The 12,376-nt window shown below is 36.1% G+C and overlaps 1 protein-coding gene across 3 annotated transcripts in view; it reads right to left on the bottom strand.

The window, feature by feature from the left end:
- ATP9B (ATPase phospholipid transporting 9B (putative)) overlaps nt 1-12,376 on the bottom strand; it is a 174,500-nt gene that overhangs the window by 65,904 nt on the left and 96,220 nt on the right. For all 3 annotated transcript variants that reach the window (XM_076330651.1, XM_076330652.1, XM_076330653.1), the window contains exon 11: nt 8,909-8,985. In XM_076330651.1, the coding sequence (XP_076186766.1) occupies nt 8,909-8,985 (77 nt within the window). The remainder of the gene's footprint in view (nt 1-8,908; nt 8,986-12,376) is intronic.

Raw genomic sequence — 12,376 nt, 5'->3', positions numbered from 1 at the left:
AATTGTACAAATTACGGAAATAATGCAAAAGAAAAATTATATAGGCTTTTTAATAATCACTAGAGTTATTCAATAAAGATATTAGGCACACCTGACTTTCTACACAGTTGCAGTCTCAAGTTTTTAGAACTGTAAGTTTCAGGAATGTGTGTGTGTGCATCTTTAACTAAGGAAAGCATATAGTACAATTCCACAATTAAGTTAAAGGTTTCAGATTTTTAATAACATACGCGCAGTAAGAAAAAAATACACACAAAAATCAGTGCCAACTGTGGTACATTGCTCTTATTAACAAACACCCAATACGCAGAACATACCCCTAACGCAGGAAAACACATAACGATCTATTTCCACACTGTCAGTATTTTGGTTACCACCGCTTTGGCTTGCACACTGCCAGCACAGCCTCGCAGGCAGAGCATTATGAAGATGGTGCAGTTCTAAGCAATCAGATGAGGTTACAAGTATCATCTGAGAGACAGTGCCCTTTGCCCCTACCCTCTCCACCTCCCAGCAGCTGCATTTTGCCAATGGCATGATTGACTATGAATGGCAACAAAGCTGTAAGGAGCAATGCAAGTGAAAAAGCAAACTCCTGCAACTGATTAGCAGCAGTGGAGGCAGCAGCTGAGAGGAAGTAGACATCAGGGACTGCCTCTTTTAACAGCTCACTGGGATACTCAACACAAGCCAACTACACAAGGAATCTCCCTTTTGCATTGTCTTCTATAGAATGATAAAACTTTAAATTGTTTCTGTATTTTACCAAAAATAATTTTAGCCTAGTTTGCTACAGGTAAAATACACTGTATTTCTGATGAATAAGCAACAAGTTGTTGCTATTCTGTAACTTGATTTATTTTAAGAGTTGCTCAGACTGTTTTGTGAGATTAATCTACTTTAAGGACTACTGCAGAAATGGTGTACTCCACCACTGATCCTTCCTCAAACACTGGTGTGAAATGACATTGAGCTGCTGAGCCAAATTCTAACATATTCATGTTTAAAACATACTAAAAGAGAACAAAATCCAAGCAACTTTTAATGGGAGTCTCTAAAATGGGAAGTGATGTATCTCAGAACATCATCAAGTAAAATTCTTGGTGAAAACCACAAAAATTTAGGACTCTGAATTAGACATGGCTTATAGCTAGTCATTCACGTTCTGGAACACATCAATTTTTATCCTCCTATATTCTTACAATAGGAAATGAATTTAACATTGTAGGAACTTTACAGCTATGAATAAATTCTTGGGCTAAGTGAAATCAATGGAAGAGTTTGCCACTAACTCTAAAATATACAGTAAACCCAGAAATTTACCCAGAGTACAGTGAGAATTCTTTCTCACTACCAAAGAGCCATTCCCTTGCTTGTTTTGTATATTGTTACAAAACAATTATTTTGTTTAGAACTAAATAGTATATTGTTGCACATACTTTGCCTTGCAGTAGGATTGTAAACAGAAAGTGGTACCGGGTGTGAAGTAGAAATGTTGATTCAACATCCATGTCCCAAGTAGCACAGCACCATAACATAGTATAGATAATCTCTTCAGTTCAGTACTTGAGCAGCAGTTAGGCTGGGCGACTCAGACACCGCATAGCAAGGCAGTGCACCATGCTAAATTACATGTAGCCAGAAAAGACCTATCACACGACTTGGTATATCAATTGCATAGTATGTTTAATTGTTGCTTTCAGAACAAATTAGAAGTTAGGGCACAGGTTATTCTGGGACTTTAACTTGTGAATTGATAGCAGGCCACATCATGGAACAACTTATTCTCTAGCCCAGGGATAGTACCAAAGTACTATCAAAGTACTATCAAAGTACCAAGCAAGTGATGATCTAATATTATTTTCCAGATGCCAAAGAAAATACATTAGGATCAAGTTTGCTCTAAGGCTACAGACATCATGTGCATGCAAACCCACTAGTAGCAGTATTTGAGATATAACAGTACTATGAAACACTATGTTGTATGAGAAATGAAGTCCAATACCTTAAAGTGACCACCCTCAGTTACTGCTTTTTGTTTGTGGTGTCCCCCCCTCCCCACTTTGATCTCTTGTGCCCCAGTTTCCCATTTGTGGTATTACCATTTTATTACTTTTGGAGAGAAGAATGTAAAGAAGAGTATAAAAAAACCACTGCTATTTGAGCAGCACTGGTAATGTGGATAAAAATGCCCTACCAAGTCTCTGAAAAGAAGCAACTGCAAAAGTTGTAGAACATGCTGTAAATAAAATATAGGAGTGTACAAAAAAACCTGGTACAAGATATTAGTTTGCATTGTGAATTCTGTCCACATATGCACTCAAAGTAGCCAATCAAGACTTTCAGTCTTACTGTTTTCTTATTGTTTTAATATAGTGGTATAAATCTAGTATTATTCCAGTTTTCTATATATGAAAGAAAACTGAAAACCTCAGTTCCTTTATGTGGAACTATACTTTTTCCATACTAGTCATCTGAGGATTGAAATCCCCACTTCCACGCTTTTGCTATTTCAGTTAATGGAGTTACTGGTAATGATAGTAGGTACATACTCTTTCTGGCTCAGAGTGAAGGACACAGAAATTTTGGTTTTGGTTTGCCAAAACACTGCTGACCATTTCCAAGCATCAACGTTCCTACGTTCCAATCCCTGTTTTGGAAGAACAAGGGTGGCTCCTCTGCTGTTCAGCCCTTTCTTTCCAAACTTTTCCAGAAAGACGTCTTTTGTCCTCCTCCTAACCTAACACTGTTCCATCCGTCTCACTGAGACACTCTAGTCTTTGGGAGGGGCTACTCTATTTTCCGTCTTTTGCTACTTTCCTTCCTTTGCTCAGAGATGAGAGCACATGGAGAGAAAAGCACCAATACTACATTACATGTATTTCCTCATGGCCTGATCCCAACAATTCTCCCGTACAAGAAAGGGATTCTCATGCTTCAAGGGAAGCTGGTGGTTAAGCACTTTCTTGGACAGAAGCTCTGGGTACAGGGCACAAATTAAGTTTGGGGACTACTTACTACATGTAGGTGACAGCTTTCTGCATTTTATCCCATACAAAGAGAACTTTTTAGGATTAAGCACAGCAGACCATACTCAAATAAAAAGTGCTATATAAACCCTTTTCTTCTCATAAATCCTTGAAATTTGTCACTAAGAGCCACATAACAGTTTTCAAGGTTCTGCTTTTATACTAGGTCCTACAGGCATACAGCCACAGAAAGCTGTTCTTCTCAAATAGACTGTGAACATCAAATTATCAATTTAATAAGAAAGACATGCAAGTGAAGTTACGAAGCCCTTGCATAACAGTGTAGCAGCAGGATAAAGTCAATGCATTTCTAAGGCCCTTCTGAAGCTCTTTAGGTAACAGCAAATTCTTGTCTGCGTTATCTGACAGGGGATTTCATGGAGTGTCTTCCCTTGGTCTATACCGACACGCAAGACTCATGATGTGATTCTACTTCTGTTATGGAGAAGACTGGTGGCATAGTACAGAAGAGCTACTAATGTTAACATAGGTACTCATGAACAGAAATGCAAGTCGGACTCACGAATGTCAGCCTTTGAGGTGGAACAGATAAGAATGGCTTACTAATGCAACTACAAGATGTTGGACAACCAAATTTAAGGATGTTCAAAAAGTGTGTCAAGGCAGGAGAAGCATATATTTTGAGTATTGAAAGTGCTATGCTGAATGGGTAAATTAGTGAAATGGTATCAATTTCTGGGAACATGAATCTGCTCCAGCCACTCTATTTCACTCCAAATAAAGAAGTGGATGGGGCGGTGTCCTTTTTTAGGAAATATTTTTCAAAAATTATTCTCATAAAATGGGGAAGAGAGAAGGACAAGCATAGAGAAGCCTTTTAAATGCAGAGAAGTCAATTTGGTCACAAAATACTAGGAAGAGAAGTTTTGTGGGAGGGGAGAGAGAGAGAGGTGAAGTGATTTTGCCTCAGTTTACCAGAATAGAAATATTTTTTTACTACTTCAAGGCTCACCAGTGAGGCCATTTTCAAATAACCAAGGGCAACATACACACACAAAAAAGAAAAACAATACCAGTTCTTAGATTTTCATTTGTTTAGAAAAAAAACCCAAGCAAACAACATTTACAAAATCAGCAAAGCACCAACCACAAGACATGTAGTATTTAGCTTTCAGGCTAGTAAAGAATTAGGGAAAAAACAGTATTAGTATTTTGATGAACACTGAACGGTTACTATGAAGTTTTACTTCTGATGTTAAAACATAACAGCAGATGCAGAATTCCATAATATAAGGCAAAAAAAAAAATTAAGTGTTTTGAATGCTGCTTGTAAGGATTAGCAATATAAAAAACTATTTTTGTACTAATCTGAAGCACACTAGGCAGATTACATGCTGTAGCTCCTTTACAGTGGCTACTGATTTCTCAGGAGTTCTATTTAAGACAATTTCTACTCATTTTGATGCATTACTGTGCACATTCTGAGTGTATATATATCTTGCATAGCCCAAGTAATTTTAATGTTTCAATCTAGTACACAAAATACATTCCTTCGAATTTATTTCCCTCTCCCTCCAAGTATATTGCATTTTTTTAACTTCACCCCCAAAATCTGTTGCCACTGATGGAAAAAGGCTACATTTGCAAGAAGGGCTGTGCTAACAATCTTGCTTTCTATGAAGACCAAAACTGCAAAAGCAATTCTAAATTTAGATAACAAAAAACTATTCTGCACTTTAAATAGGTAAGAATGAGAACACTGCAAAATGCCAGACAAAATAAATAAATAACCTTAGTTTGTTAATTTCCCTCTTGGTTAATTAACACCTATAAATGACCTTTAGCATTGACAAGTCCAACTCCATCCAGAAAGCCAAGGTTTAAGAATATCTATCTAAATAGGATTGATTACTGATTACAGCATTGTGAGGAGCACAATTCAATCTGATTTTTTTTTTTTTTTTTTTTTAAGGCTGGAACTGCATTCCTGAGTAAGCTGATGTGACTGCCAATGAGGTAAAATGCGGAGAGTCATTACACTATAATAATGTTGATGTTACCGTTTCTAAATTTATCTAAAGCACAGAATATATATCATTTTAGACTGAAATTAAACCTTGTCAGAAATAATTTTTCTTTATATTGTTTGGAATTAAAAACACATTGACTTGATCCATTAAGAAAATTCTCTTCTCTCTCTCTTTGTGTTTTTCAGACCATGTCTGCATCCTTAGGCAATGAAACAATTTTTATAATTGTAATAAAACAACAAAGTGTTGACTTTAAGTTAAGAAAATTGTTGCTTGAATGACTAAATACTTCATCAAACACAATAAATACTTCTACGTTTAACATACAGATAAACCACATGCTTGAACAGGTACATACATTTCACAATTTTTCACATGTACGTTTGCTTAAACTTATTTCAGTTTTAGTCTTCTGCTCACTGTTTATAGAGCAGGTCTGCATCTCTAAATTTTAATATTGGTTTAGTCAAAAAGCATCTACCCTTAAGCAGGAAAACTAGAAATTTGCCATTAGAAAAACACAGTTTATAGTACAAAGTACAGCAGTAATGTTATACTCCAGCAAGAAATACAACTGAATACAACAATCTGTATTTCAATGAAGAGAGGAATGATAAAAGAGTCAAGCCCATGTATTCTTTGCTTATTTCTGGACATAGAAGTTTCAGTTTGGCAGTGTAAATTGAGAATCGTAGATCTCAGTGTTTGCTTTCTCCCAAAGCCAGAAGACACGAGCATCACTGAACTATATTCCCAACAAGAGCATATCAACACATTTTACAGGAAAATCTCTAGAATATTATTTTTATATGTTTTCAAAGAGCAGCAGAGAGAGACAGTCTGCCATTTAAAATCAGTTCCAAAAAGTATTTGGAACAATTATTCCCTAAAGCAGAAGAGGATGCAGACTTACTTCCTCTCGAGTTTGCAGCAGTATCACAACTGATCAATTTAATTTCAATTTTGTTTCAACAACAGTTAGGTGCAGATTTTTTTTTTTTAAATGTTCGAATCTTTAATCTCTCAACTGTAATACACGTTCTAATCTCAAAGACTATTTCAGACTCCCTTTGCCCTCCTTTTGGCTCCTAATGCTACATACCCTATCCAACATGTAATCATTTTTGTCAAGCTTAAGAAAACACAGGAAGGTTCCCCCACCCAAATACGCAGAGGAGGAATGAACTGACTACTGCTTGTCTACCTGCTGCAAGGCTAACTAGCACAGAATATCACCTACAGGCAGCAAGTGTATCTTACAGAAGTATGCAAACCAATCTCACCCCATGGTAGAAGATACAGAGACAGTAAGATGCTAACTCCACAGAAAGGTAGAGTTAAAACTAAATGTTGACAACTATTTTTTACACTGAAGTACTGCATTTTATCACTTACTCATCTGTGATAGCCTTAAGTGTTTTTCTGTTTTCAGTTCCCAAATCCATCCCTACTGGTCATGTTACTTTAAACAATGATGTTCAGTACAAAGAGAGAAAAACCCCACACCAATATTCTTGTTGAGCAATTGGTACACACAAGACTCATTTACACATTTACAGAATAATTTGAAAGACAGTTGATGCAGAGCTGATGTAGCTGATGTAGAAAATAGGCTCTAGAGAAGGTCTTCACCTGCTCAGTATAAGATTAATTTTTAAATTTTTGAAATATTCTACAGAGCAACTACCAAGGCAGAGACATTTAAAGCAGGTAATTTTACATATACCATATTAAGCCTCATTCTTCACATTTAGTAGATTCCTATCAGCTAACTATGGTACGAAGAACTAAGCACCTCCAAGGAACAAGTGAATATACATATTTAGAATACTGAACATCTTAATAGGTCAATGACTCCTTGAAAGGCCTTTGGACAACTACTGAATACAGTTTAGTTATACAAGCATCACCTGTTTTATCAGTGGCAGATAAATGCTTTTTAAAAGCATGATTTCTAATTAGAATAGAATGGACTATTTCAGTTGGAAGTGACCTACAATGATCATTAGTCCAACTCCCTGACCAATTCAGGGCTGACCAGAAGTTAAAGCATGTTATTAAGGGCGTTGTCCAAATGCCTCAAACACTGACAGGCTTGGGACATCAACCACCTCTCTAGGAAGCTTGTTCCAATGTTTGACCACCCTCTCAGTAAAGAAATGCTTCCTAATGTCCAGTCCAAACCTCCTCTGAATTGTTACTAAGCTAATTATTTTAGATAGTGTTCATATACTGATATCTGGCATATATTGCACTAACATTATTAGGATTTGGCTCTGTTAGTTTGTGTATGTGCATGCGTGTGTACACATAATATTTTACTTCTTAGTGCTTCATGAAAATTATAAGTTTAATTAGGTTCCCACTGTAGAAGAAAGAACAACAGCATTTAATTGTTAGGAGTTGTAACATTAAAGTATTATGCAAGCAAAGGTGGTAAATGTATTGTCATAATAGTACAAACCACGCTGCAGCTTGTTAACATGCTGCTGGATCTCTTTTGTAGGTTTATCTGCTACTTAATCTTTTACTGATGAAAATTTGAAGCAACAATTTTAATAGTCATTTTGAAAACATCAGGGAAATTTTAAACACAAATCCTTTTACCCTTTATTATAATTTTCTGTGTGAAATAATAATGCAAAAAAAATTTTAACAAACATTTACTAAAAATCTAATACCTCCAGAATCTGTTGAATTTGGGTAAAGCATGTTACATTTATGCATACTCCCCTATCAATTTACAATACTAAGCGATTTCATTTTAAATACCTGTGAGAATTATTTATTAGTCAGTAGTTGTTCAGAACTCTTAGAGAAAGATGCTGTTACTAAAGGGCTCATCTTTGTATCGGATGAAATAGAAAATAATTACGCACCATAAACATTCTGGTTCCATTTTACTCTAATATTTTAAAACGTATGTTACAAAGATTAAAATAATAAAAGGCCATCTTAATCCATGTAATGGTACATATCACCTGTCTCTGCCAATGAGACATTTAAAAACATCTCTTTATTAGAAACACAAATCAATACACTCAGGGGACTGCAATAACTGCTTCAAGCAATTTGTGTTATCATTTCATTCTTGATGTTCCTACTCAGAGCAACTTATTATGAATGGCGTGAAAATGGCAACCTGTCACAATTGATTTTTTTTAAACCTCTTGCAAGAATTTTTTTCCTTTCTTAATTAAGTATCTTCTTACTAAACACAGGTCTAGGTTGTAAGATACAGCCTACTACTGAAGTTTCATTTCTTTATAATTGAGGGCCCTCCCCAGCTCACATTAGAAACATTACCGATGAAATGAAGAGCTATTTGCTTTGTTTTGAACTGAAAGAACCTGGTACAGAGGGAAGCACTCGAACTTCTGGTATCTTTTCAACAGACAAATCTCTCTACAATGTTTTAATCGTTTACAAAAATCCCTGGAAGAACGTTCTGGGTACTGACTGGAACCTCAGTTACCTTGCTCGACTTCCTCTGGGAGCCCGAATAAATTTCAGTAGCCTGTTATAAACATTCCTTAAAACTACTGTGTAGCTTTGGCCAAATACTTTACTGTAAAATAATCTGAGAGAAGTGAAGTGGGAATTAATATTTAGCTGTGAGATAGAAGTATAAAAGTCTGAGGATGCGCATTTATACTTCAAAGACAAATGTTTCCATTAGTACCTGTAACACTCCTAGCTAAAAGAGGAATAATTTTACTTCCGAAATGAGACTGCGGCAGAATTCACTGCTCATACCAAAGCTCAAGTCAGTCCAGCACACACAAAATAGATTAGAGTAAGAGCTTGTAGATTTTTGGTTTTTAGGTACACCTATTTTTAAGTTTTATGAAACCAAAGGTAGGAAATCCCACAGTAAGGCTAACTTACCTTATTTTTTGGATTGGATGTGTTCATTACACTTCGAGTTTCCTTGCCTGTGTAAATGACAACACCAATTACAGTTCCTGAAAAACAAACAAGCAAAAAGTACATCAGAGGTGTCATGTAGTTAAGAGAAAACTTGTCTGAATTAAAACTTGCAGTAATTCACAGTCCCTCAAACAAAGCAATTGTATGAAAAAGCCCAAACATTTATGCAATGTACATAGCATTGTGAATGCTGTTTTTCAGAATTGACTATGACGGATCATTATAACTTCTTTAATTAACATCCATAAAAATAACAACATGCTTTCCTTCTTTTTAATGGAAACAATACTTTCAATGTAACTGGTTAAAAACTTATATTTGAACTTAAAATTGCCTCCAACTGTTTTCAGAAGTTAACACACAGCATAAATAACTGCCCTTCACAAGGAATAAAAAAAATTAGTACAATGGTGCTGAATGCATCATATACAAATTGCCTGCTAGCTCTTGTCATCTATAATGATGTAAAATCTAGTTCACCCAATTAATTACTTTGACAGAATCCCATACAAAAATATTCTCGTATTCATTAACTTATAAAAATGATTCCCCAGTTCCAATTATCTTTTAGTCAATTTTTACTGGATGGTATAGGAAAACTTGGCTTCAGCATCACTAAATAAATTTCTATATTAAATAAAAATCCAGTTTTTTATTAATATGCCACTATCACACTTTCTAGCACAAAACAAAATCCTTATTTGTACTACTTTTTCAAGTGACCTGAAATGGCTTACAGCAGTACAACCAATAATGTGATCTTTTTGTTGTCTTTATGCTGTAAAGGAATAATTAACATAACTTGTCAGAAACACCCTGCTCAGAAAACTTTAAAAACTGTAGAAGTATTACACATTTGTCTGACATTAAGTAACTTAATTTGTCTTTGGCAATCAGGAAAACGTGCAAGATCTGCTATCACTACTCTTGCAGCGTAACAGGTCATAAAAAATTGAAGGAACACATGAAGAAAAAAAAAGATGACAGTTAAAGATGTTGGCATTAAAGAAAGGAAGTTTCATTTACTCAAAAATGAGAGTGCAAGTGAAAACTTTGAATCCACATACAAAACATCAGTGATTATACATTACGTCTTCTGGACAATTAAAAACTAGTTTTTCTATTATTTTCCTCTTCATCCTAAAGCTTTTTCTTAAGACTTCCCTTGACATACCATTTTCCCCAAAACCAGTTTGCCTCTGCTGACAGTTCCACATGCAAATCTGCACATTAGTATATAAGTAACATGCCCCCAACACACCCCAAAATTCCTCCTGCCTTTTGTAAAAGAATAGTCATTGATCCATAATTTCTGAACTCTTTCTCCTTGTCTCCAACCAATGCCCATATCCCTTCGGGGCACTTTAGAGTGATCCTCCAAGCTGACCTCTGTCCAATGGTCAGAACACACTGGACGATATCCTGGAGGAAATCTCCTCCTGCTCACCCCAGCAATCTCTGCCTTTGTAGCCCCTTAGTTCAGCAAAAGCTGGGGAGGACTTCTCCATTCCAGCTGGCACATTTCCACTAAGTTTCACCTGGCTAGGCTGCTGCAGCTCAGGAAAACAAGCTGACCTGCTTGTCTTGTATTTTGCTCCTTGAAAAGTTGGATTTTCTCTTTCACCTTTGAAACCATTTTGACTACTGAATTTTGATCATAATTTTGGCTAAATCTGACTGAACCGCTGCTTTTACTGAGGCGCCGATCTTTGATTTTAAACTTTTGGGCCTGTTAGTTAATAGCACAGTATCACTGGTAAATCTAGGGTTCCTTAGACCTGAATTACATCAGTGTAGGGAACTCTGAACCTAATTTTAGTGTTGTCCCACAGTGGTTGCACCAGGGACAGTTCTGGTGTTCTGGAGGGTTTTTTTACCCACTATTCTCTCTCATTGTCCTCAAAAAATCTAAGCTTAATATCAGCTGTGAACAAAGACGCATACTTGCACTAAACTCCACCCTGGCCCACAGTAGAAAGAACTGAATCCAATTTGGGGTTCCTTGAAGCGTAGCTGTACTACAAGCCTGGGCTTATTAAAAGCAATGACTCAAGTACTTTTATGTACGGGCCTCTATGCAAACTAGCTCTCATGTAAATTGGGCAACCACTGATTCTTAAGGGCAGAATGGTTAACAAAGGAGAGAGAAGTTACAGGAGGTATCACTAGAATAAACACGTGGGCCTGGAAAAGAGAGAAAAGAGGACTTGTGCAGAATTTACACACACAAATAGTCAGGCATACTCTAAATCCGGTGTGTGATATTAATTTTTGGTATCTCCCAAGCACTGTGTGAACCATAGAAAAACAAGAGTGCTCACATTAATTAAAATCATGTGTAGGACTTGGCACAAAATAGTGCTTTTTACAGCTGTGCAGTTATACAAATTGTTCTGATTTTATATAAAGTGACTTTGCAAGACTGACACCTGCTGAAATGATCACAAAATTCCATTAATACAAACCTCCTCTTAACAGATATCTCAGCAGGTCTCTCAGAAAACTGCATTATCTTGTTTAGAGTTTGAACCACATTGATCATCACAGTAAATGGAGAGCAAAAAGTTAAAGTCCATACTGTAGTGGACCTTTTGAGGCTTTTTAAAATTTAACTGCTGACTTTCCTCTCTCCCTTTCAGAAAGGAAATCTACCAAAGCTTTCAATAAACACAAACACCACAGTCAGTGATGTCACGAACACAAATGATCTGAAAGAGAAGTAATTTAATTAAAGATAACCTAAGAGGTTTTCAAAATACTTAGTGGTTTAAATTATTTGGTTACATTTCAAGTTGTTTCTTCAGTGATAGCAGTTTTTCAAATTTTCACTAACTAAAACTTCCTTTCCTTCAGGCACTACTATTAATTCCACAGCAATAATATAGATGTTAAGAATGGCACACAGACTCCATACCATGCTGCTACCTTTTTGAAACTCACTGAGATGTTGCCTGTAAGTGGAAAAAGTCAGAATATTTTTCCCTACCTCACTTAAAGAATTACAAAAGGATGTCTGCATGCTTTGAACTTGAGAGAGGGGCTTTTGATTTCTACCCCTGCCAGAGGCTTCAAGTGTGATCCTGGCAAATCAGTCTTTGTACTTTCTGTGGTTAGGATAAACATCACGCACAGAGTCACCAGATCTCTGTCAGGGCTTTACAGCAAGGGGGATAAAGCACTTCAGCAGTAGGAATCTCCATTTAGATATCTAACCTATCGATTCTGAGACTAGAACATCTAGGTATATAATATATACTAGGTGTGACAAAATGGTAATATTTTTTTTTTTTTTTCCATTTAGCTTACTGTTATTCTAAGGGGTAAGGAGACGTACTGAAATCAAGGAAAGGTAACACCTTCCAAATGCACAAATTTGAGGAAACTCACCCTCCTAAACTTTATTTGTTGATATAAAAAGGCTATGGA

The sequence above is a fragment of the Aptenodytes patagonicus genome, chromosome 2, assembly GCF_965638725.1.
Source record: "Aptenodytes patagonicus chromosome 2, bAptPat1.pri.cur, whole genome shotgun sequence".
Taxonomy (NCBI): domain Eukaryota; kingdom Metazoa; phylum Chordata; class Aves; order Sphenisciformes; family Spheniscidae; genus Aptenodytes; species Aptenodytes patagonicus.
This window is presented reverse-complemented; position numbering and strand designations above follow the sequence as displayed.